The 25,039-nt window shown below is 55.8% G+C and overlaps 2 protein-coding genes and 1 pseudogene across 3 annotated transcripts; 2 read left to right on the top strand and 1 right to left on the bottom strand.

The window, feature by feature from the left end:
• Positions 1-209: 209 nt before the first annotated feature.
• On the bottom strand, positions 210-18,987 carry SCAMP2 (secretory carrier membrane protein 2). Its single transcript, XM_074156741.1, has 9 exons — positions 18,857-18,987; positions 11,385-11,465; positions 10,659-10,748; positions 8,973-9,090; positions 7,172-7,300; positions 6,472-6,631; positions 5,843-5,944; positions 3,401-3,518; positions 210-693 (listed from the first exon to the last, which is right to left on the bottom strand). Exons 1-9 carry the CDS (start codon positions 18,911-18,913, stop codon positions 547-549), a joined length of 1,002 nt encoding a protein of 333 aa, XP_074012842.1. The 5' UTR covers positions 18,914-18,987; the 3' UTR covers positions 210-546.
• LOC141469742 (mitochondrial import inner membrane translocase subunit TIM14 pseudogene) lies at positions 9,668-10,024 on the top strand (annotated as a pseudogene).
• A 593-nt stretch (positions 18,988-19,580) lies between the features above and the next one.
• On the top strand, positions 19,581-23,967 carry MPI (mannose phosphate isomerase). Of its 2 annotated transcripts, XM_074156404.1 has the most exons (8): positions 19,581-19,598; positions 19,875-20,002; positions 20,733-20,933; positions 21,018-21,159; positions 21,309-21,491; positions 21,647-21,820; positions 21,956-22,164; positions 23,212-23,967. In XM_074156404.1, exons 1-8 carry the CDS (start codon positions 19,583-19,585, stop codon positions 23,428-23,430), a joined length of 1,272 nt encoding a protein of 423 aa, XP_074012505.1. In that variant the 5' UTR covers positions 19,581-19,582; the 3' UTR covers positions 23,431-23,967. The 2 variants fall into 2 exon arrangements, with proteins under 2 accessions (XP_074012505.1, XP_074012506.1); XM_074156405.1 differs by lacking the exons at positions 19,581-19,598; positions 21,309-21,491 and having other exon boundaries at positions 19,880-20,002.
• The last annotated feature ends 1,072 nt before the right edge of the window (positions 23,968-25,039 follow it).

The following is a 25,039-nucleotide window of genomic DNA, read 5'->3' as shown; positions in this document are numbered from 1 at the left end:
CGTGCGAGTGCGATAAACCAAAAGCACAGTTTCTGCTCTTAAAATTAGCGACATACACTACATTCAAGTTAGAAACCGACCTCCCCCCCCAAAACCAGCAGATAAGCCAACTTCTTCGTAGCAAAGACCCATAGGAGAGAGAGGAAGTAAAATCCAAAAACCTGCTAGGGCCCCGGGGTGAGGGGAGGAAGAGACACAAACACTTGGTACGTCCTGGATAGAGAAATATATTTGCATCAGAGAACGTCTCCCCCATCTCCCCCCACCCCACAACTCCCCACCCCCCCCTCCCCCCTAAAAACACGAGAGGGGAAAAAAACCGATCGTCAGAAACCGAAGCCAAAAAAAAAAAACCCAACAAAATAATAATCAACCGACCAGACCTCATCTCATCTGGAGTGGGCATCACAGAGCTAATGCGGTACCCCCCCCCCCCCCCCGAAAAAAAAAGAAAAAAGTGCATTTTTAGGAAAAAAAAAAACAAAATAACAACCGAACAACTGAAGGTTGGGGTGACGGTGGTGGGGGAAAGCGGCCGGGGAAGGGCTAGTTTCCTCGGAAAGCACTCTGTGCGGCGGAGGAGGCTGCCCCGGAAGCCGCCGTCTGGAAGCTCCTGTTGGTGAGGATGCCTTGGGAAAACTCTTCCTGCGCCCTTTGGAAACTGGCTCCCGTGCGGCGGTACAGGGAATGCACCTGGGAAACGGGAAGAGAAAAAAAGAAAGGGGGGAAAAAAACAAATAAAGATATCAGCAGAAAGTCACGGGTTTGCCCCACCGACCGGCTGGGTTTTTGCTCGGATGCCACCGGCTCCACCTCAGCCAGACAGAATCACAGAATATTTTTGGTTGGAGGGGACCTTTGAGATCATTGAGTCCAACCAACAAAAAAAACCAAAACAAAAAAAAAAAAAAAAAAATCCCAGAACACCAAACACCAAAACCAAACCAAACGCCCACAACCACACCACAGCCACCCACAAACAGACACAACCCAACAATCTCGGGCACTAGAGCATGCCCTGAAGTGCCATGTCTACCCGTTTCTTAAATACCTCCAGGGATGGCGACTCCACCACCTCCCTGGGCAGGCTGGTCCAGTGCCTGACCACTCTCTCAGTAAAGTAATTCTTCCTGATATCTAATCTAAACGTCCCCTGCCCCAACTTCAGACCATTTCCTCTGGTCCTGTCATTATTCCCTTGGGAGAAGAGGCCAACACCCACCTCTCTACACCCTTCTTTCAGGCAGTTGTAGAGGGCAACGAGGTCCCCCCCTCAGCCTCCTCTTCTCCAAACTAAACATGCCCAGTTCCCTCAGCCTCTCCTCATATGACTTGTTCTCCAGACCCCTCACCAGCTTGGTGGCTCTCCTCTGGACACGCTCCAGCAGCTCAATGTCCTTCCTGTAGTGAGGGGCGCAGAACTGAACACAGCACTCGAGGTGAGGCCTCACCAGTGCCCAGTACAGAGGCACCATCACTGCCCTACCCCTGCTGGCCACGCTGTTCCTGATACAGGCCAGGATGCCGTTGGCCTTCTTGGCCACCTGGGCACACTGCTGGCTCATGTTAAGCCGGCTGTCCACCAACACCCCCAGGTCCTTTTCTGCCAGGCAGCTTTCCAGCCACTCTTCCCCAAGCCTGTAGCGTTGCCTGGGGTTGTTGTGACCGAAATGCAGGACCTGGCACTTGGCCTTATTAAACCTCATCCCATTGGCCTTGGCCCATCCATCCAACCTGTCCAGGTCCCTCTGTAGAGCCTTCCGACCCTCAAGCAGATCAACACTCCCACCTACTTTGGTGTCATCTGCAAACTTACTGAGGGTGCACTCAATCCCCTTATCCAGACAATAAAGATACTAAACAAGACTGGCCCCAAAACTGAGCCCTGAGGGACACCACTGGTGACCGGCCGCCAACTGGATTTCACCCCATTAATTACACGTGAGGCTGGGGATTTCAGGAGACCCTCGTTTGGTGTAAAACGTGGGGCCCTCGGCAAAACGGTAGGTATCAGCCCAAAAACACCTCTCCCTGTGTGGATGCTTAACCCCTGCGGCTACGGAGCTGAGGTTACAGGTCTGCAACTACGAGTGTCAGGCATCTCCTTCAAGATAGGATTTAGGAGAAATGGAGGAGGAAGCAGTAGGAACAGGACCAGCTCGCTCTGTCCTCGCCTTCCCCAGAGCTGCATTTCTGCTGTTAATTGCAGAAACGCAATCCTCACCTGGTGGGTCAGAAGGAGGAAGGAAGGCTCGTGTTCAAGAGCCCACGGGAAGGGCCTCCTTTGGATCCCACCAGGCTTTGAAGAATCCCACCAGGCTGCGGTAGCAGTGGCTGTAAAGTCCCCAGACACCCCAAGGAAACCACTGCCTTCTCTGCTCAGCTAACCCCGGGCAGGCTCAAGGCAAAGGGAGGTGCAAGAAACTGGATGTCCGTGTTCAATGAGGGTGACATTTGCGACCTCCACCACCAGCGAGGCTTTCTACCCCCTTCCTTTATCCCAAGGTGCGTTCGAGGCCCTTTCATACCTTAATGACATGTCTTAATGAAGCATCTCTGCCTCTTCTTAGTGTGACCAGCACAAGTAGGGAGGTGATTGTCCCCCTGTGCTCAGCACTGGTGAGGCCACACCTGGAGTATTGTGTCCAGTTTTGGGCACCTCAATACCAGAGAGATATCGAGGTGCTGGAGCGGGTGCACAGGAGGGCAACAAAGCTGGTGAAGGGCCTGGAGAATAAATCGTACGAAGAACGATTGAGGGAGCTGGGACTGTTTAGTCTGAGGAAGAGGAGGCTGAGGGGTGACCTCATCACTCTCTAGAACTACTGGAAAGGACATTGTGGAGACGTTGGTGCTGGTCTCTTCTCACAGGCCAATAGCGATAGAACAAGAGGGAATGGATTCAAGCTGCAACAGGGTAGGTTTAGAGTGGACATTAGGAAGAAATTCTTCACAGTGAGGGTGACCAGACACTGGAACAGGCTGCCCAGGGAGGTGGTTGAGTCACCATCCTTGGATAAGTTTAAGAGTCGCTTAGATGTGGTGTTGGGGGATATGGTGTAGGGAAAAACTTTGTAGAGTAGGGTAGATGGTTGGACTCGATGATCCCAAGGGTCTTTTCCAACCCAGATGATTCTATGATTCTTCCCTCCCCAATGGCGAGCCCCCACCTGCAGGTCCCCTTAGCCTTCAAGCGACTTGGCATCGGTGCAGGCAGCACGAGCAAAAATACATTTAATTAAAACTCTTGACCTGACAGCACCCTGATTACGTCTTCCAAAGCAAGTTAAATCCCCACCAACAGATGAGAGGAGGTGGCAACCCCCCACCCCCCAGCCCCAGGAGCAGCCCGACCTGCAGATCTGCCAGTTTGCCCTCGCCTTGCCTCCGAGCCACTCACCTGCTTCAGGAGTAAGAGCGAGAGAACGGCGCAGAGGGTGAAGAACCCTGCCACCACCATCATGATAACAGCCACGGCCAGGTTCAGGTGCAGCTCTGACAGTGCCGCGATCCAGCCGCTGCGAGAGAGGGGAGAGCGGGGTGAGATGGGAAGAGGCACCAACGGTTGCAGAAGAGCTTTTGGGGGAAGGTTACAGGGAATCCCAGAATGGTTGGCGTAGACAGGGACCTCTGGAGATCATCTTCTCCAACCCTCTGCCAGAGCAGGGTCACCCAGAGCAGGTTGCACAGGAACGTGTCCAGGTGGGTTTGGAGTATCTCCAGAGAAGGAGACTCCACCACCTCTCTGGGCAGCCTCTTCCAGGGCTCTGCCACCTTCACAGGAAAGTTCTTCCTCATGTTCAGATGGAGCTTCCCGTGTTCTAGTTTGTGCCCGCTTCCCCTTGTCCTGTCCCCGGCCACCACTGAGAAGAGTCTGGCCTCATCCTCTTGCCACCCGCCCTTTAGATATTGCTCAGCATCCATGAGATCCCCTCTCAGCTCAAACCCAAACGTTACAGCTGTGGGAACAGGGACCCAGAGCTCCCCCAGGCACTCGTTTTGGGGCCAGAGTCTCCGTTATCGTTTTTGGAAGCAACCCTCTGTCCATCCCTCCGTCTCCACACAGGAGAATCGTGCTCACCCCACCCACGTTACAGCCCTGGCCCCTGGACCACCCTTGGCATCGTCATAAAACAAAACTCCGCCGATCAGCTTAAAGACAGGGTGGTACACGGAAATCTGGAGCCAAGACCTACACGTCACCGTGACAGCTCTGCCTGGCCAGGGATGCCAGTGGTGGGAGGGGGGAGGAAGAGGAAGGAAGGGACAAAATTAGAGGGAACTGGCAGTTGTTGAAAGGAAGGGGCAGGGAGGATGTGGGGAGTTATCAGTGCTTGGCAGTAGGTGAAAATACCAAGATGCCCCACTCGAAACACCCTCCTGGGTGCTGAAGAAAGTAATCTTTCCAAGGGCTAACCCGAGCCAGCCGGGGGCCACCAGGAGCGAAGGACCCAGGTGAATCAACCTCCCCCCCCCATTCGATGGGCTGCACAACTTCGTGCTCGCTACAAGGAAGCGGAAAAGCACAGCACGCACCACAGCCAAAAATAAACGGGCTGTCTGGCTGGAGGAAACACAGCCGAAAGCTCAAGGCAGGCTCTCCAAAGTCAGACTAAAAAGGGAGCATCCCCTCCCTGTCCCCCGTGACTAAGAGGGAGCACGAGGACGGCTTTGCCCATGAGCCCTTCTGCAGGCAGGCGGCAAAAATAGATGGCAGCTTCGTGGCGCTCATCACCTGGAGGCTCCCCCTGGGGAGAAAAAACGCTCGCTGTTAACCTTTTCCCTGTTCCCAGGGGAATCTGATCTGCGGCCAGCGCAGCGAGGCGAAAAGAAAACCGGTGCTTTCGCTGCAGGGGGCAGCTGCTGACCAGAGGCTTGTGGAAGCCGCTCCAGAAGCCCAGACTCATCCTTCTGTACGATGCCATCAACAAAGGATAAAACCCTCTCTGCTTAGTTTTGGAAGCACAGCTCACTGGCAAGACACTCGAGAGAAATTCATAGAATGGTTTGGGTTGGAAGGGACCTTCTAGTTCCAACCCTCTGCCACGGGCAGGGAAACCTCCCACCAGACCAGGTTGCTCCAAGCCCCATCCAACCTGGCCTTGAACCCCTCCAGGGATGGGGCAGCCACAGCTTCTCTGGGCAACCTGGGCCAGGGTCTCACCACCCTCACAGCAAAGAGTTTCTTCCCCACATCTCCTCTCAATCTCCCCTCTTCCAGTCTAAAACTGTTCCCCCTCATCCTATGGCTCCCCTCCCTGATCCAGAGTCCCTCCCCAGCTTTCCTGGAGTCCCTTGAGGGACTGGAAGGGGCTCCAAGGTCTCCCCGGAGCCTTCTCTTCTCCAGGCTGAACCCCCTCAACTCTCTCAACCTGTTCTCACAGCAGAGGGGCTCCAGCCCTCGTGACATGTCCGTGGACTCCTCTGGCCCCGCTCCAACAGCTCCATGTCCTTCCTGTGCTGAGGACTCCAGAGCTGAGAACTCCAATTTCAGGAAGAGGCTGAGGACAGAATGGGGCTGCCAGCAGCAGTGTGGAGTTAAGCAGCACCCAGACTCTGGGTCAGAGATCCCTCACCCCCACGCTACACCCTCCCATCAGGGAAGGCTCTATTTTAGCACAAGGTGGATGCAGCCAACATGAGAGGCTCGGCATCAAGAAGGGGAGCGAGGCAGCCCAGCTGGGACCTGCCAAAGCTGTAGCAGGGGAGGGAGGAACGCCACGGGAGAGAGAGAACATCGAGCTGTCAGAAAGGGACCCCAAAGCTTCTGACAGTCACAGCCCTGGTGAGAAAAAGCATCCATGAAAGGCTGCAGCCTGCCAGCCCGTGAAGCCAAGCTTACCTGTCTCCCCAGCCAGGAATGCCGACAGCCTGGATGATGTAGATTGCTATTTGGCAGAAGAAGATGAAAAAGAAGACGAAGAAGCTGAAGGAGCTGTCAGACCTGCAGGAGAGACGGCAGGCAGGAGTGTGACCCAGGGGTGTGATCCCTGCACAGACTCCCTTCTCTGAAAGGGAGGGAAAGGATTTCAGGGAACTCCTTTCTCCAGGGGAACGCTGCTGAGGGGAGGCAATTTCAGGATGAACTTATGCAGCAACACAGCTTAAAACACATCCAGTGCGTATTGGAAAACTCTGCCTAGTGCAAGATGGGGTGAAGGCAGCTTCCTTAACGCACGCGGTGTGCTCAGCACATTCATATTCCAAAGAGCTTCTCAGAAATCAATTAAAAAACAAAAACAAAAAAAAAAGTAGGCCACTACGATCGTCTGGGCTTAGATTGCAAGATGGGAAAGGACCACCATCATCAACTTGCATCAGATACTTGTTTAGGAACAAGTGGGTTTGATCTATTTAATGATGCAAAGAGCTGGAAACACTCTGCAGGCAATATATGATCAGAACAGATAAACCCCAAAACTCCTCCCACTAAAAAGCTGTATCCCTGTGACAGAGGGAAACGATACTTGCCTGAAAGCCTTGTAAATCGGTCGGTACCAACAGAGAAAGGCACAAGGGGTGAATAAAACAAACCACAGGATGGAGAGACCAAAGTCTACTCCCCTTTGCATATCGACTGTGAACCACGCCAGGCAGGCAAGCAGGTTGAGGAGCAGGGTAATGGAATGCACTGTTCAGGACGGGAGAAAGAGAGAAGAAATGTCAGGAAGTTCTTGGAAAACTCAGAAGTCTCTCCAAGCATCCCTAATCTCACATTGAATGCGTGGAGCTCTGTGGAAATTAAGGAGATTTTGGGCCATCTCGTTTCCTTCCCTCCCTTGCAAAGAAAAAACAGGGCTTAACCCAAGAACCTCATCTGATCCTGCTGATTACGGCCAAATCTGAAATCTCTGCTGGGCACCAAAATTGACAAGTAAGAGCCGAGACTGGTTTGCCCCCCATCGCTGAACTGCACCATCTGCTGTCTTCCAGAGTCTCCGGAGAGTCGTTAAACTCTCCGTTAAACCACAATCAAAATTATGTGACAAATGAGCTATTCCCAAAGCATAACCTTGGAGTCCTTTACATTCACCTTCATAGGAAAAGGGAGAGAAACCTCATTTTACCCCCGCAGATGACACCTACAGAATTTACTGTAGGTCAAAAGCTCCACATTCGATACAGAACCTTCTTAGGAAGAGTTTTTATTGCGGTTGAAGCTATTACTTACGCATCCACAAGTAATACAGCATCTTGCATATCCGCTGGTAGTCAGCTGGGATGTCTGCAGAAAAATCCTGATAAAAACACGGCTTGATCGGACACTTCTTGGGAAGAGGTGGCCAGTTGTTTTGCCTCGCTGCGGAAAGGAGAAAGGAGCGGTTCTTCACTTGCTCTGCTCTCATTGAAAGACTAACTTTGCAAGTAGCCATTCATATATACCGACACCAAAACCGGAAAAGGCTAGATCTTGGGAAACAACTAGGTTTGAGCAGGCAGGACAGCAGGGATGTGCTAACTCTGCTGGCAGGTCAGCCTGGTTTGAGGGCTCTCCACTGTGGGAGGTAGAATTCCCCTACAGTGGCCAAAGGGCCACCACAACCATCACCACATAGGACCACAAGTCTGTATTCAGCCAATTAAAAACCAAGATTAGGGGGAAATATTGTTTTGCTGTGGTTAAGAGAGGCTCAAGACTGTGGGGGGAAAAGCTTTACTGCTCTCAGTGAAAGGCCTCAACGCAGCCGGTTCTCTTTAAAATCTTTACCAATGATCTGAACAAGGGGATCAAGCGCACCCTCAGTAAGTTCGCAGGTGACACCAAGCTGGGTGGGAGTGTCGACCTGCTGGAGGGCAGGAAGGCTCTACAGAGGGATCTGGACAGGCTGGATGGATGGGCCAAGGCCAACGGGACGAGGTTCAACAAGGCCAAGTGCCGGGTCCTGCCCTTGAGTCACACCAACCCCATGCAGCGCTACAGGCTGGGGGCAGAGTGGCTGGAGCTGCCTGGCAGAAAAGGACTTGGGGGTGTTGGTCGACTGTCGGCTGACCATGAGCCAGCAGTGTGCCCAGGTGGCCAAGAAGGCCAACAGCATCCCGGCCTGTGTCAGGAACAGTGTGGTGAGTGGGACTCAGGAGGTGATGGTGCCTCTGTACTGGGCACTGGTGAGGCCCCACCTCGAGTGTGTGTCCAGTTTTGGGCCCCTTCCCACAAAAAAGACATTGAGGTGCTGGAGCGGGTCCAGAGAAGGGCAGCAGAGCTGGTGAGGGGTCTGGAGCACAAGTCTTATGAGAAGAGGCTGAGGGAGCTGGGGGTGTTCAGCCTGGAGAAAAGGAGGCTGAGGGGAGACCTTCTCGCTCTCTACAACTCCCTGAAAGGAGGGTGTAGCCGGTGGGGGTCGGTCTCTTCTCCCAAGTCCCAGGCGATGGGACAAGAGGAAATGGCCTCAAGTTGCACCAGGGGAGGTTCAGATTGGATATTAGGAAAAATTTTTACACGGAAAGGGTTGTTAAGCCTTGGAATGGGCTGCCCAGGGAAGGGGTTGAGGCACCATCCCTGGAGGTATTCAAAAGACGGGTAGACATACTGCTTAGTGACATGGTTTAGTGATGTTTTTTATCAGAGTTAGGTTGATGGTTGGACTAGATGATCTTTAAGGTCCCTTCCAACCTGGACAGTTCTATGATTCTATGGGCTCAGAGATGGACAGGAAACTGGTGTTTGAAGAACTTAACATGGTTAAGTGCGGCTGCTGAGAGCATCTCATCTCCAGCATCTCCTCTCTGAGCTCGTTTCCCACCTTGTAAGTCATGGGATGACAGGTCCAGTCCCAAGAGGGTCGCCCCAGCTGTGAAGGACCAGAGGAAAGACACATGGCTTCTAAAAAACCTTCTAAAAAAGCCACGTACACTTGGAGAGTCTGAGCCTTCATCAAATTCTAATATGTTTAGGAACAAGTGGGTTTGATCTATTTAATGATGCAAGGAGCTGGAAACCAAGTGACCCAGGCTTCCCAGGAAGCAGTACTCACTGTTAATGCTGGCTGCGTTACTCTGCAATTCCCTTTCCTTCTTCTCCAACTCGGCCGCCTTCCTCTCTAATTCCGCCTGCTGCTGAAGAAGCCCGGCCTGCGCTGCCGCAGCCACAGCCTAAAACAGGGGGAGAAAAAGGTAAGTCCTTCCCTGAGCGAGACCACAGCAACGCCACCAGCAAACGCACCAGGTGCCGAACTGGAATGGAAGCAAAGGGAACTCAATAGCAAGGGTTGAGGCTAATTTGAAAGCTGAATATCCGTGGCTGATCTGAAATATCTTGAGGCTTTCTCTGTCTTACCTGCTGGAGGACAAAAATCAAGATCAAGGCAGAACTCCACCCAGATATTCCTCTCCTATACCGTGGGAAGACAGGGCTAGAAAAGCCTTCAAGAGGCTACATCCAGTCTGTTGCCCATCCTCTACGTCCTTCCCCTTCAGCGAAGCTGAGCTCTTCTTGCAGCTCCTTCTCCCTCCCAGTTCACCTCATTGCTCCGAGTGCTCTAACAACAGAGCAGCGGGGAGGACTCCTGAGTTTACCAGGACAATTCCCTCCCCAGCCAGGAGAGGAGGATCAAAGCAAAGGTGAGGCAGACTTCTACCACATCTTGAGCATCTCTTTTTCAAGAGAAGAGACGGAGAAACATCTCAGCAGGAGAAACTGATCCTTTCTTCTACCAGCCTCAGGGCGGCCATGGCCAGCATGATGGTGGCGGTTGGGCTGACCATCGCGGCCGCTGGATTTGCAGGTCGCTACGCAGTGAAAGCCATGAAGCAAATGGAGCCACGAGTAAAACAAGCGCTTCAGAATCTACCAAAATCTGTCTTCAGTGGTTACTACAGAGGTGGATTTGAACCCAAAATGACTAAACAAGAAGCAGCTTTAATACTAGGAGCAAGCCCTAGAGCCAACAGGAGTAAAATCAGAGAAGCTCATAGACGGGTCGTGCTTCTGAACCATCCAGATAAAGGCGGTTCTCCATACGTAGCGGCCAAAATCAACCAAGCTAAAGATTTGCTGGAAGACCAAGCTAAAAAAATGAATGAGTGAGAAAATCAGAGGGTTTGTCCACGCAAATGATTTTTTTTTTTTTTTTCACAAATGGCTTAAGAAAAGTTCTAATGTCAATCTTTGACTTAATATAAATGAAGCTGGAACTGTGAATCCAGGGAGGTACTTCCCTCCTCACGTCTTAGTCGCTTTTTGGGGAAATACCCAAGGGAGTGAGGCTTTGACGTTGAGCCATGGCTTCTCTGCTCTTTGGATGAGGTTGTCCTGGCCGTCAGGTACTTGCCAGCCGGTCTAAGCAGCAGCTGGGATGTATAGCGAGACTGCATTTATGCTCCTGGAACGGAGCGTGACCGACCAGCCACCAGAACTAAGCTAAAAGCACCAGCGGGATACATTTTGGTGTTTGCAGAGGGAAGCCAGAGCAAACAGGATACAAGGCGAAGTGAGCTCTGCCACCAGGGGGACAGGAAAAAAGCATAAAAAGAATCGCATGTGTGTATTCCCTATAGAGATCCGCTTCACAAGGCGCGGGACAAACGCAAGTTTCAAGATCACCTGCAGCTTCTCACACCCAGCCCCAGAGAATTCTGTTCCTCTCCTATCCCCATGTGCCTCCGGAAGCCCACAGGGAGCTCCCTTGTGCTCTCAAGGCAGCAGCGAGGGGTTGGCATACCTGGGGAGTGGGCTCTACGGACGTCTGCAGAACCGCAGGCTGCGAGTGGCCAGAGGGCTGCGTGGCCGGCGTCGTCCGCGCTGCATTTGTCTGCGTATAAATCACAAGCAACGAGGCAAGAGACATTACACATGGCGGCTTTTAGCCACGAATAGTCCAAGTTTTAGCACTACTAAAGCAGAAAGTATTTTCAAAAGTTTGTCAGATCCTCCTTTTGTTAGAGTGGCACCAGGGGGGTTATAGGTATTAGGCAAAGGAGAAACAATAAGGGATTTTGATCAGTTGTTTAAACCACAAATGTGGCTTCACCCTGGTTTCCCGTTCTCCTTTTCCCACCTCACATGTGGCAGGAAACAGCCAGGAAGCAAGAACGATGTTCCTGCAGCGATCCACCAACGGTATCACCACAGCAGCTCAGCTCCCGACCAAATAAATATCAATGTGTCCTGCCACAAAGCATCTTCCCCTTCACACTTCATGTAGCTTTACGGCGAGTTTGGGAGAAGCTGTTCCAGGCAAGCGGAGAGCTCCAGCCGGGAGTTTATTCCTGCTTCAGGGTAGGAGCAATTGCTCGCAGTTTGCCACGATCGCAACGAACCGCTGCCCGTAGGGAAATCAGCTGCCAACGCCTCACTCTTTTTCCCTTTAAGCTGCACCTCCCAAGGGACATTCTACACGGCTAAAGCCACCACCAGGATAACTAGTCCAAATATACGTGGCACGTACCAGCTGGGAGCTCTCGGAAAAGGGGTTGAATTCATCCAAGCCACTTTGGCTAGTGTTTGTGAGCTGCGTCACCGAGGGGTCCTGGAAGGAGAGAAGCAAAGACAAATTAGCATCGGAGACAGATCATTAGCTCATACGTTATCCATGCTGCCCGCCTTCCATTCACTCGTTAACTGGGAACAGGATGGGGGGGGAAACGCGTCCCTGCCACAGGTGGATGGCCTTGGCTGGCAAGGAATTGAAATAACCAAGGAGATGACTACCAGCAAGGCAAGGTTTGTGGGCAGAAGTAATCTCCTGCTCAGCCGAGAGGTAGGTTTGAAGAACTACAAACAAGCTTCTGGCACAGGAGCCTTTCCCACAGATTACTACTGTGAGTTATTCCTCATTTCCAGGGACTGAAAGCGGTCAGAGAGCGGCCGGACACCCAGGGCCACCTCCCAAACCTCCTTTGCACCAAAAAGCATCCACCGAGGGTCCACAAAGCCCAGCAGAGCCTCACCAAACAAGCTTCCAGGTACAGCTGGTCCTGGTATCACGATAAGTGTCAGCTGCCGCCCAGGGCATCTGGACCAGCAAGCTAAAACGCCAGAAATTCTTCCAAAAAGGCAAAACACCCAGAAAAGTTGAGCTGGAGGCGTGACACTAATTACTTTTGAAGGTTTTATTTCTGTTTATGAAGGCCTAACAGCTGCATCCACCTGTACTCACAGCATCACTTGTCTCCATCAAATAATTTGATCATTGAAGACAAGGCTCTCAGCACCTCTACCAAAAACGCCTTTCTTCCCTCACCTTTTGATTTCTTCTTCTTTTATACGCACTACTTGCCATAAAAGATCCCTCTTTAACTGCCAGACTGGGACCTCTGGAGTGTCTCTCACCCCTGTTATTAGAAAAACAACCTACTTCTTGAACTCAGAAATCCTACTGCGAGAACAGCCTGCCAACCCAATAGCTGGATGTGGATAATAAAAAAAAAAAAAAAAATCAAATAAAATAAAAAAAAAAAATAAAATCAAAGTGGCTTTTTATCCCTCCCGTCCCCAGCAACTTGTGTCTCAAGATCAGTCATTTTAATTCTGCGGTTAATGGGGTGAGAAGCAATTGAGGCTGTGACAAGGGACGAGCGAGCAATCGAGGCGTACAGAGACCGACCGAGTCTCTGTACTCGTAAAAAAAGAGTAATTCGGCTTGTTCACAACCCGTTGTAGCCGTTCCTTGGGGTTTTAGCACAGCCTTCTGCCTGGCCAGACGCATTGGGAGGAGTTAATGAGTAACCTCGCTCCCCATGCAACAGGTTGCACTAGTTTATTATGAATCACCCCCTGGGGGCTGAGGGATCTGGGATGATGATGTTTCGGATGCTGCTTGGTGAAGTTACGACTCCCCGGCCAGGCAGGGCTGTGAAAAAAAAACAACAAATAAATCAGTGGGGAGCACCAGCAGAACCCCCCCCCACGCTGGAAATCAGGGCTGCAAGGACAAGGCATGGGTTTTATTTCACTGCTTGCTCCTCCGGAGGCTTTAAGCAGTTTTGCAGAGGTGTGGGCTGTCAACAGCAGCTTACAAGCCAGTTAAGGCACGATAACTACTCCCTGCGAGCACCGTACCCTTTAATCCAGACCAGGCAAGGTCCCAGCCCGACTAAAGTCCAGCGGGAGGACGAGAAACTCCCTTAATGGTAGGGGAAGAGGGAAGCAAACCACCCACATAACCATCTGAAGAGCTTGAATGGTCAGGCTGGGAGAAAAAGTGCTTAGAAATAAGGAGAGGGAAAAAAAAAAAACAACAAAAAACAGAATATTGAGGCAAATAGAAACATAGACATAGAAACACAATAGAAAACAGAATATTGAGACGCAGTTTTCTCCCCGTCGCTCACCTCCATTCAAAAAGAAAGCCCCTGAATTAAGTGAAAGCCTATGGAAGGGGCAGGCTGCCAGCAGCCTGAGCAGGGAAGGGAGAGCAGCACCTCCGTTTCGCTCCTTCCAGCTGTAGAACAGCTCGGTTTCAAAGAGGAAACCGCCTCTCATCTTATTGCACAGCTTAAAAAAATAAAGGTTATTTAATCGGGCAGCACGGCCACAGCAGCTCAGCTTAACCCGCTTGCTGTTGTGCCAAGTGTGGTCTAAAATAGATATACAAAGAGCGGGGAATTTGCAACAAAGCTGGAATGTGTTGGGACACGTGCGTCTGTGCCCTGGAAAGGGCAGGAAGGAAAACAGGGGCTGCAAAATAGAGGGTGACACAAAAGCACCGGCTTTCACGAGCCCCCGACTACCCAGCGTGAAGGACGGGCGAGGAGGAGAAACAAGAGAGATGAACGAGAAGTTATTTTTCTAAGTTACAGAACCATAGAATGAATCATAGAATGGTTAGAGTTGGAAGGGACCTTAAAGATCATCGAGTTCCAACCCCCCTGCCATAGGCAGGGACACCTCCACTAGAGCAGGCTGCTCAAAGCCCCATCCAGCCTGGCCTTAAACACTTCCAGGGATGGGGCAGCCACAACTTCCCTGGGCAACCTGTTCCAGTGCTTCACCACCCTCACAGGAAAGAATTTCCTCCTAATATCTAATCTAAATCTCTTCTCTTCCAATTTAAAACCATTACCCCTTGTCCTGTCACTACATTTCCTGACAAAGAGTCCCTCTCCGGCTCTCCTGGAGGCTCCCTTCAGATATTGGAAGGCTGCTATGAGGTCTCCCCGGAGCCTTCTCTTCTCCAGGCTGAACAACCCCAGCTCTCTCAGCCTGTCTTCACAGGGGAGGTGCTCCATCCCTCTGATCATCTTCGTGGCCCTCCGCTGGACCCGTTCCAACAGCTCTATGTCCTTCCTGTATTGAGGACTCCAAAGCTGGACACAGTATTCCAGGTGGGGTCTCACCTGGAATACTCAAGTTGCCCAAACTCTCTCAAGTTGCCCAAAAGCTTCAGGTTTCACAGTTATTTTCTGCAAGCTAGGGACTAAAAGCCAGTTGAGCCTCTTGAAAGGAGCACCGGGGGGGGAGGGCGGGAAATGGGGATTTCATTCAGGCACTGAACCACATGAAGCCACGTTCCCCGCCATCCCTCCTGCAGGGAAGTTAACGGCTCCCTCCTCTCTCTGCCCCAAAAGTGCCTTCCCTCTCTGAGGCTTTAGCTTTCGGGATCCCCAGTTAAACTCCAGTGGTCCTTCCCAACGTGGTTCCTGCTCCAGAGCTAAGGAAGAGCCCAAAGCTCTCTTTACTTCTCCAGATATTCCCCTTGATTTAATAAATACGTCCAGCCCTCAAACTTCGTGCCAACAATACAATTATTAGTCTGACCTGCAGATCCCCACTCGTTACCCTTCCCCACCATTGCTTCCACAAGCTGTAGGGATAGAGGGTGTCACTCGTCACGACTTCAAATTCCCCAGGGCAGAATAATTCCTCTCCGGACCAAACTGCCCTGATGTGAAGGGGGCTGACCTGCTGGAGAGCAGCTCCGAGGAAAAAGACCTAGGAGTCCTGGTGGACAACAGGATGCCCATGAGTCAGCAATGTGCCCTTGTGGCTAAGAAGGCCAATGGCATCCTGGGGTGCATCAGGAAGAGTGTGACCAGCAGGTCGAGGGAGGTCATCCTCCCCCCTCTGCTCTGCCCTGGTGAGGCCCCATCTGGAGCACCGGGTCCAGTTCTGGGCTACCCAGTTCAGGAAGGACAGGGAACTGCTGGAGACAGTACAGCAGAGGGCTACAAAGATGATGAGGGGCCTGGAGCATCTCTCTTAGGAGGAAAGGCTGAGGGACTTGGGGCTTTTTAGTCTGGAGAAGAGAAGACTGAGGGGGGATCTGATCAACGCCTATAAATACTTAAAGGGTGGGTGTCAGGAGGATGGGGCCAGTCTTTTTTCAGTGGTGCCCAGTGACAGGACAAGAGGAAATGGGCACAAACTGGAACATAAGAAGTTCCATCTAAACATGAGGAGGAACTTCTTTCCTGTGAGGGTGGCAGAGCCCTGGAACAGGCTGCCCAGAGAGGTGGTGGAGTCTCCTTCTCTGGAGACATTCAAACCCCACCTGGACACGTTCCTGTGCAACCTGCTCTGGGTGGACCTGCTTTGGCAGGGGGGTTGGACTAGATGATCTCCAGAGGTCCCTTCCAACCCCGTATCATTCTGCGATTCAAACTTTTCAAACACAGCATTTAAAGCTGACTGAGCTGCTAAAAGATCTTCATACAACAGGTTTGTGCAAGAAATTATATTCCTCCATTTCTCTCTGTTCTCACAGGTTAAAGAAACAAAACGAGATGCCTCTAGATGAGGTCAAGGCAAGAGAACTCAAAGTAGAACCACCTGGAACTTAACATGGTTGTCTAAATGTGACAGGAACTGCCCCAAAACATCACCAGTCCTGCTCTCTGCCACCAGGGCAGGACCTCAGGGTGCTGCCACTGCCAGGAAGATGCATTGAGATTTCTCTCCGTGGATTTTAGCATCCCTTTCTCTAAAGGGGATGGAAGTTTCCAGCCCCGTCCCAGGCTTGCATCAAACTTTTGGAGGCAGCTGCCACTTGCAGCGGGTTACTGAGTAAACGACAGCAGTTAATCATCCCTCATTAACCAGTTCGAATAAGTGGCAAGAAAGATGAGCCGGAGGTATTTTTTTTTTTTTTTTTTTTTTTAACAAGACCAAAACAGCTCATTTGAAACAGAGCTTATTGACTATCATGAAGAAAGTCTCCTGAAAAGGCACAGGTCCCCAGCTGTGTCAGTGTTTGCGCTACACGGGGACACGGAGCGAGGAAAGACAACCCCGGAGATACTCATCAGGTCCACAAGGTTGGGAAGGGCAAAGCCACTTCTAGGCTTCCAGCAACATCTCCAGAGCCTGTGGAAGGGGGTGTCAGGGAGCAAACCTCCCCCCACCCCCCAGCCAGCACAGGGACCCCAATCCTGGCAGAAAACAGGCTTGTTTCATGGGATTTATGAGACCAGGGCAGCACCCTCCTAAATCATGAGATGCCCCTTTTCAAATTGGAGAGATGGGGCTTTGCAACAGCAGCAGCCGCAGACCCCTCGCGTCCAGCTGCTGATGACTTGGGGGAGGGGGGGGAAGGGGAGGTCAGATTTTTCTATTAAAAAAAAAAAAAAGGGACAAAAGGTGAACACAAAAACCTCACACCCCCCGAACGGAGGATACACCCCCCAAAAGGAGGATACAAAACCTGCCCCGAAGACCAGCCGCAGCTGCGAAGGGCTGTCGGGCAACCGCCGGGGCATCCGTGGCGCCACGGACGTACGTTTGGCCTCATTAAAAAGGGAGTCTGACATCAGCGTTACCTGCTGTAAATCACGCCCAATCTCCTGGGGTGGTTTTTTTTTTTTTTTTTTGTTTAAAGAGTGAGTAAAGCATGAGCACGGCCCTGTTGGGTCAGATACCAGGGCAGCCATAATGCACATAAAGCAGCAGAATATTTACTTCCTCAGCGCCCAAGCAATAAATCCCTACAGGACGGCGACCCGTAGGTGCGAGCCACCCTATATTCCAGGAATATTCCACAGAATACGGTCACCCAAACCCTTCCCGAGACACACGAGAGATGAGGGAGATAACAGGGAGGGAGAGAAAGGCTTAAAGGCTACTTTTTTTTTTTCCCCTCCTTTTTCTTTCCCATTTCACTTTTGATTCCTCAAAACATTCAGCCCCCATCACCAAAAAGCTTCACTTCGGCTCAGCCGGGAAATGGGAGGTCAGGAAATCACCCCTTCCCGCAGATTCCGCCCCGGCCAAGGCAAAGCAGCGCCCGCCACCACTCACCCGTGACAGTCAGAGCCCCCACACTCCTTTTCACACCAGCCAGGTCTGAGAGACCCTTCCCGGGCACCTCCCTGCCCAAATGACCCCATGTTTCAGAGCATGGAGGTTAATCCCACAGAGGAGAAACCCAAGGAAAACAGGTAAAGTCTCCCGAGAACCTCGGCCCCCGAAAACCGCAGCCAAAGAGCGCGTTTTGCCATAACAGGCTCAGTTTTAAGAGCACGTTTAAAAAAACAGACCCCAAAGAGACCCAGCAGTCAGTCAGCCCACCCTGCGGCGCAGCCAAGAGAGGTCTCTCACTGGATTATTTTTAATATCTCTACAATTTAGGCACCTGCAACCATTTCAGCACCCTCCGAGGCAGGGGCCAGCCCGCTGGCGCTGAACCCCCCACCCAAAAGCTTGGGGAGATGGGGGGAGGACTGGGACTCAGAGCACAGGATGACAGGAGACCCCCTCCTCCTTGAAAGAAGAAGGGAAGAAACGTGGGCTTTGAGCAAACGAAGAGCTCCCAGTGGTGGCGGGCAGACCCCGGCTGGGTTGCCTGGTGTGATCCTGTGGGGGACTGGGGAAAGGGGACCCCCCCAGGCTGGTGTGGACCACCTGGGGCAGGCAGAGGGGGGGGATAAGCGATGTGGGGGCAGCATGGCCACAGAGGGCTCGGGGACCCCAGCCCCAACAGGAGGGGACCCAGGACGGGGGGGTGGGTGTCTAGGCCCCGCAGCACCACTCTAAGTGGTGGGGGCTCCAGGGGGGGCTCCCAGCCCCGCAGCACATAAGTGGGGGTGTCCGGGGAGGTTCCCAGGGGGTGTCCAGGCCACAAAGCACAGCCTGGGGGTGTGGGGGTGGGTGTCCCCGCCCCACGGCACAGCCTGAGGGGGGGTGGTGTCCCAGTCCCACAGCACAGCCTGGGGGGGGGGAGGGGGGGAGGGATGTGGGTGTCCCAGCCCCACAGCACAGCCCTGGAGGGGAAAAGGGGAGGGTCCTGGGAGGCATCCAGGTCCTGCAGCACAGCCCTAATGGGGGAGGGAGGGGGCTCCAGAGGGTGTCCAGGCCCCGCCGCACGGCCCTAGGGGAAGAAGGGGGGGTCCCAGGGAGGTCTATGCTCCGCAGCATGGTCCTGGGCAGGATGGGGGGCGGGGGGGGACGGGGATGGGTCCCGGCCCCACAGCACCGCCCTGGGAAGGAGGGGAAAAGGGAAGGGTCCGGGGGGGGGGGGGTGTGTCCAGGTCCCACAGCACGGCCCTGGGAAGGGGGGGAAAGGGAAGGGTCCGGGAGAGGGGGTGTCCAGGCCCCACAGCACGGCCCTAGGGGGGGGAAGGGAGTGGTCCCGGGGAGGGCCCAGGCCCCACAGAACGGCCCGGGAGGGAGGGTGGAAGGCGGGTCCCAGCCCCACAGCATGGCCCTAGGACGGGGGGAAGGGGGGGGTGTGTGTGTGTCCCAGACCCACAGCACAATCCTTGGGGGGGGGGGGGGGGTGGGTGGGTGGGTGGTGGTCCCGGCCCCACTCCCAGCACGCTCCCCCCCTAATCCCGCCCCCCCGCCCTGATTGGCCACAGCAGTGAGGAGCGGCGCCGCCATTGGCCCACGACGCTTCACTCAGTGCCACGTCCCGGCGGCAGCGGCGCGGCGGGCCGGGCGAGCGGGCGGGGGAAGGCAAGGGTCGGCGCCGGTCCCCGCGCCCACCTGAAAGGGGTTGATGTCCACCGGGTCGGCGAACGGGTTGGTGTCGAAGCCCGACATGGGCGCGGTCCCCGCTGACTCCGCTCCGCGCTCCCGCCGCCGCTGCTGCTTCTCCGCCGCTCACTTCCGGGGCAGCCGTCCGCGCATGCGCCGCCACCCACGTGACCCGGCCCGCCTTCCCCCGCCCACCGCGCAGGCGCTTTAGTGGCGGGGGCGGGGCCTCGTGACGTCACAACGGGGGCCACCGCCTATAGCGCGCGCGCGGGGGCGGGGGGGGGGGAAGCGGCGTTTAACCCTATAGACGGGGGCGCGCGCGCGCTAGGGGGGTCACCTATAGAGGGTCCTATGGGAGGGTACGGGCTCTGCAGGGGGTGTCCTATAGGGCCCGTAGCCTGTCCCCTATAGAACCCCCTATGGACCATCCCCTATAGAACACCCCCTGTAGACTGTCTTCTATAGGTTAGACCCTACAGAACATCACCTACGGACTGTCCCCTATAGAATATCACCTATAGGCTGTCCCCTCTAGACTATCCCCTACAGGTTGCCCCCCACACACACCCCCGCAGAGGCAGCGGCAGGCGCCGGCAGCCGAGCAGCCCCCTCCTGCCCTCCCCTATGGCCCCTATAGGGTGCGCGTAGGGCCCCGCCCCGCCCAGCCCGGCCGGGGGAGGCGGTGCCGGTGCCACCGCCGCCGGGACTACCGCTCCCGGCCTGCCCTGCCCTGCCATGGCGGAGATTCGCGGTGAGCCGGGCCCCGGGGGGGGGGCGGGCAGCCCCCTGGGATGGGGACCCGTTGGAGGGGGGAGTGCTAGGCCTATAGCGGGGGAGAACCCCTCCCGTCCCGGGGCGGTGGGGCAGGACCACCGCGACCCCCTCCCGCAGCCCCCCAAGTCCCCTATAGCAAGTGTCCCGCCCCACCCCCCCACCCCCCCGCCCGGAGTGGGGTTTGGGGGGGCGGGCAGAGGGTTATTTATGTCCCCCCCCCCGCTAATGTCCGGCTTCCCCCCCCCTCCCGCAGTGTTCCCCCTCTCCTGCGCCGTGCAGAACTACTCCTGGGGCAAGGTGGGGCTGGAGAGTGAGGTGGCCAAGCTGCTGGCCACCAGCGACCCCCTGGTCCAGATCCAGCCCGACCAGCCCTACGCGGAGGTGAGTGCCCGGCCGCGCCTCCGTCCCATCCTGCGTGTCCATCCCATCCCTCTGTCCACCCCATCCCTCTGTCCATGCCATTCCATGTGTCTGTCCCATTCCATGTGCCCGTCCCATCCCTGTGCCCGTCCCATTCCATGTGCCCATCCCATCCCTGTGCCCATCCCATTCCATGTGTTTGTCCCATTCCATGTGTCCGTCCCATCCCTGTGCCCGTCCTGGCCGTGTCGGCCATCCCATTCCATGTGTCTGTCCCATTCCATGCATTCATCCCATCCCTGTCCTGTCCGTGTGTCCGTCCCATCCCTGCGTCTATCCCATCCCTGCGTCTATCCCATCCCTGTGTCCATCCCATTCCATGTGTCCATCCCTGCATCCGTCCCATCGCTGCCTCCATGGCATCCCTACATTAGTCCCATCCCTGCGTCCGTCCCGTCCTCACCTCCATCCCATTCCTTCGCCCGTCCCATCTGGCTGCGGCTCTCCCCATCCCGTATCCCAGGATGCTGTTTCCCTGCCCCTCTCCAGTCCCCTGTAGCCCCCCCCCGGGAGCTGCGGGGTTGCCCGGGAGGAGGAGAGGAGAAGCCCGGCGTGACTCAGCCCCCGAGGGAGCTGCCTGGGCCGCCTCCATCGCCTCCAGGGCCAAGCAGCCTGGAGAAAAGCCCAAGTCATCCCAGGTGGCTTGAGGGGGGTCCCTCCATCCCTCCGTCCTTCCCTCCTTCTCTCGCAGCTCTGGATGGGCGCCCACCCCCGGGGCGATGCCGTCATCCGGGACAACCGCATCCCCCAAAAGACCCTGGGCCAGTGGATCGCTGACAACCCCGCCTGCCTGGGGGCGAAGGTGAAGGATGCCTTCCAGGGCCACCTGCCCTTCCTCTTCAAGGTGCTCTCCGTCAACACCGCCCTTTCCATCCAGGCGCACCCCAACAAGGTCAGGAGAACCCCAAGGAGAAGGGGGGACAGCCCCGGCCAGACCCCGGGGGCCTCACCCCCCCCACCCCCCCCTTTTTTCCAGGAGCTGGCGGCGAAGCTGCATGCCCAGTTCCCCCAGCATTACCCCGACGCCAACCACAAGCCCGAAATGGCCATCGCTCTAACCCCCTTCGAGGGCTTGTGCGGCTTTCGGCCGGTGGAGGAGATCGTCTCCTTCCTCCAGAGTAAGGATGGCGAGGTGGGGTGGGAGGGGGGGAGGGCGGACCCCGAGGCCACCTTCCCCCCTCCCCAACACTGTGGTGGGATCAGGGTTGGGGATGGCGGGGATGGGGTGGCCACCGGGGATAACGGCTTGTGGTGGCCACCCCGCTAGCCGTCCCCGAGCTGCGGGCGCTGATCGGGGAGGTGGCGGCGGAGCAGCTGGAGCGCAGCGGGAGCGACGACCCCCGGGGGGTCTCGGCCGCCCTCCGCGTCTGCTTCACCCGCCTGATGAAGAGCGAGAAGAAGTTCTTCGTCGACCAGCTCAACATGCTGGTGAAGCGCATCTCCCAGGAAGGTGGGTCCTCTCCGCACACCGCGCCCTCCCCCCCCCCCCCCCCCGGAATGGGTTTTTTGTGGGGGTGGGGGCTGTGTTTAGGGAAAGGGATGGGGTCTCCTCCCCCCCCACCCCCTGCCCAGCTCCCACTCCGCTCCTGGTCTGTGCCCATGCAGCGGCGGAAGGGAAGGACACGTCTGGGAGCAACGGGGACCTGCTGCTGCGCCTGCACTCCCAGTACCCGGGGGACATCGGCTGCTTCACCATTTATTTCCTCAACCTGGTGAGGCTGGAGCCAGGGGAGGCCATGTTCCTGGGAGCCAACGAGCCCCATGCCTACCTGCAGGGAGGTGAGCATCACGGCGGGGCTTTCCTCGCCCACCACCCCTCAGGGACCACATCCCCAGGGCGGCCACTGTGCCCCTGCACGAGGTTGGACCCCCCCCCGCCCCCGGAGGGCTGAGTGCGCTGCCCTGTCCCCGCAGACTGCGTGGAGTGCATGGCGTGCTCGGACAACACGGTGCGGGCCGGGCTCACCCCCAAATTCATCGACGTCCTCACTTTGTGCGAGATGCTCAACTACACGCCGGCGCCCAGCAGCTCCAAGATCTTCCCGGCCACCCAGAGCCAGCTCGACCCCAGCGTCTACCTCTACGACCCCCCCGTGCCAGACTTCGCCATCATGAAGATAGAGGTGAGCGGTGACACTTTGGGGACATGCTGGGGAGGGAGGGGGGACACACAACACCAGCTTTCCCCGCCATCTGGGCTGTGCTCTTGGTAGGACATCTGGGTGTCGGCTTGGCATGGGTCTGTTTGCCCTTGGGGCTAGTAGTCCAGCAAGGATGGAGGGATGCTGGGGGTGCTGGGGATGCTTTGGGGATGTCGGGGGACGCTTAAGGATGCTTTGAGATGCTTGAGGATGAGGGGGATGTTTGGGGGTGCCTGGAGATGCTGGGGATGCTTGAGGATGAGGGGGATGTTTGGGGGTGCTGGGGGATGCTTGGGAGTGTTTAGGGATGCTGGGGGTCCTTGGGAATGTTTGGGGATGCTTGGGGATGAGGGGGATGTTTGGGGGTGCTGGGGGATACTGGGGATGCTTGGGAGTGTTTAGGGATGCTGGGGGTCCTTGGGAATGTTTGGGGGTGCTTGGGGATGAAGGGGATTTTGGGGGTGCCCGGGGGTGCCTGCAGATGCTGGGGGATGCTTGGAGATGTTAGGAATGTTTGGAGACGCTTGGGGAAGCTGGGGGTACTCGGGAGTGTTTAGGGATGCTGGGGATGCTTGAGGATAAGGGGGATGTTTGGGGGTGCTGGGGGATGCTTGGGAGTGTTTAGGGGTGCTGGGGGTCCTTGGGAATGTTTGGGGATGCTTGGGGATGAGGGGGATGTTTGGGGGTGCTTGGGAGTGTTTAGGGATGCGGGGGATGTTTGGGAGCGCTTGGGGATGTGGGGGATGCTTTGGGGGTGCTTGTGGCACCCCTGGACCGCGCTGCATGCTCCTCTCCCTCCTCCATTCCCCCCACCTGAAGCTCGCTCACCTTCTCCAGCAACTCTGGGCAGAGGGAGGACCAGGAGGAAGCCTTGGGTGTCCTCAGCTAAGCTGAGGTCCTTGAGTTTTGGGCTGCTGCAGGTACAGGGGTGGCCCGGGGACAGGGAGCAGGGTGGGAACGGGGGTGACCCCCTCCCAGGGAAGAAGAGCCTGGGGGAGACTCAGGCCGTGGTGACCCTTTCCACTGCAGATCCCTTCCTCCATCAAGCTGTACCTCGTCTCCGCCGTGGACTCTGCCAGCATCTTGCTGGTGATCCAAGGGACAGCCGTGGGCACCTCCACAGCGGCGGCCTCTGAAATGACTCTGCGCCGTGGCTCCGTCCTCTTCATCTCGGCCAACGAGAGCATCTCCCTCCACCTCTCCTCGCCCGACGGGATGCTGCTCTTCCGAGCCTGCTGCCTCCTCTGAGCGGCACCCGGGACGCTTCCACCCCCCGTCCTCACCCATCACTCCACCTTTGAGTAGATAGAAACCAGCCTGGGCAAAGCCACCTCGCTTGGAAGTTTCCCCTCCATCATCTATTAACCCCCCCCCAAAACCACGAATCGACTCCTTGGGGGGTGGCGCAGAGGACGAGCGTCTCCCCTCGCCGCTCGTTAGCCACAGAGCATCATCCCCTTCGGGTGCTGCTAACGCCAGAGGGCGGCTCCCTTAATTTTGGGGGGGGTCCCCACCTTTTGCTTCTCACCGAAAAGCAGCAGGGAGGCCTGACGTCTGCACCCCCCGGGCTCAAACATCTTTGCCCACCTTTTCAGAGCCCCCCCGAGAACCTGATGCTGAGATTTTTTTCGGCTGCTCCTGGGTGCCCGCTGGGCTCTTCCCCAGCCCAGCCAATCTCTGAGCCGTGTCGCCCCTTCCCCAGTTTGTAAAAAAAGAGGGGTGTGTGTGTGTGACGAAGCTGGAGAGCCCCCGGTGCTGTGAATAAAGTGGTGGCTTTGTCCTCGGTGCCAGGGCAGCGTGGTGGTGGGGGAGCAGGAGGACAGGGAGAAGCTGTGGGAGAAGCCGTGGTTGTTGGCAAGGCTCGGGGGCTGGAGAAAAATGCTGGGGGCAGCTCTGGCATTGTGTGTCCCCCCCCTTCCCCTCCCTTCCCCCCCGGCAGCATCAGCCTGGGCGACATGGCAGCTCCGCCAGGGAAAAAAAAAGGACTTTGGGGGTAAAACGTGAGGAGGGAGAGCGGATCGCTCCAAAAAATGGGGCAGGGGCAGGGAAGGAGCCCTCCCAAGTGGGGCTGCTGTTGCGGGAGGTGGGGGGGAGGGGGAGAACGGGGCTCAGCGCCCCCCCCCCCCCCCCTTCCCAGCCACAGCACCACCACCACCCCCCCCAGCAACGAGATACAGTTCATTGAGCACAAGGAAAATACAAAAGAAAAAAACAACCCAGCCCAGCTCAGTTCTCTAAATGTGAAATATTTAAATAAGGTTTCTTAGAAGCTGATTGTCTTCTGTGAAGTAGAGCAGGACCATGGTTTAAGGCAGCTTTTGAGGTTCACAGCAGGTAGAGTCCCCAAATCCACATGGGGAGGGAGGAGCAGTTTTGGGGAGACCTGGAAGAAGCCATTAGCTCCAAAGCCCCAACTTAACGGGTCCCCCTCGAGAGGCGGAAAGTGGGGAGGACCCAGCCCGAGCTGCTGGTGGATATAACAAATTCAGGTGGTGAAAGGTCAGAGCCTGCCCCAAGGGGTTCCTCCCCCCCCATCTCCTCCATCAGAGCCTCAATCTTTGGTTCAGCCCAAGCTTTGGGAGGAGGAAACCCGGCAGCAATTAACGGCAAGCAGCAGGAGAGAGGTAAATGAAGCAGCTCTCCCAGCCTGCCAGGGAGGAGCGGGGGGGTGGGACAAAACCAGAAATAAATAGAAAAGAGAGGGGTCTGGGGGCTTCCCAGCCTGGTCCCACACCATGGAAATTGCACCCCACCATCAACCAGCTCTTCATTAGGTCCTAATCCTCGACGTGGCCGATTAAGGGCGGGGGGGGAAAGGAGGTCGGGCAAACCTAGAGCGTTTGCTCCTGCACCTCCC

Source organism: Numenius arquata, chromosome 11, assembly GCF_964106895.1.
Source record: "Numenius arquata chromosome 11, bNumArq3.hap1.1, whole genome shotgun sequence".
Classification (NCBI taxonomy): Eukaryota; Metazoa; Chordata; class Aves; order Charadriiformes; family Scolopacidae; genus Numenius; species Numenius arquata.
Note: the sequence above shows the minus strand (reverse complement) of the source record. Positions and strands in the feature narration are given on the sequence as shown.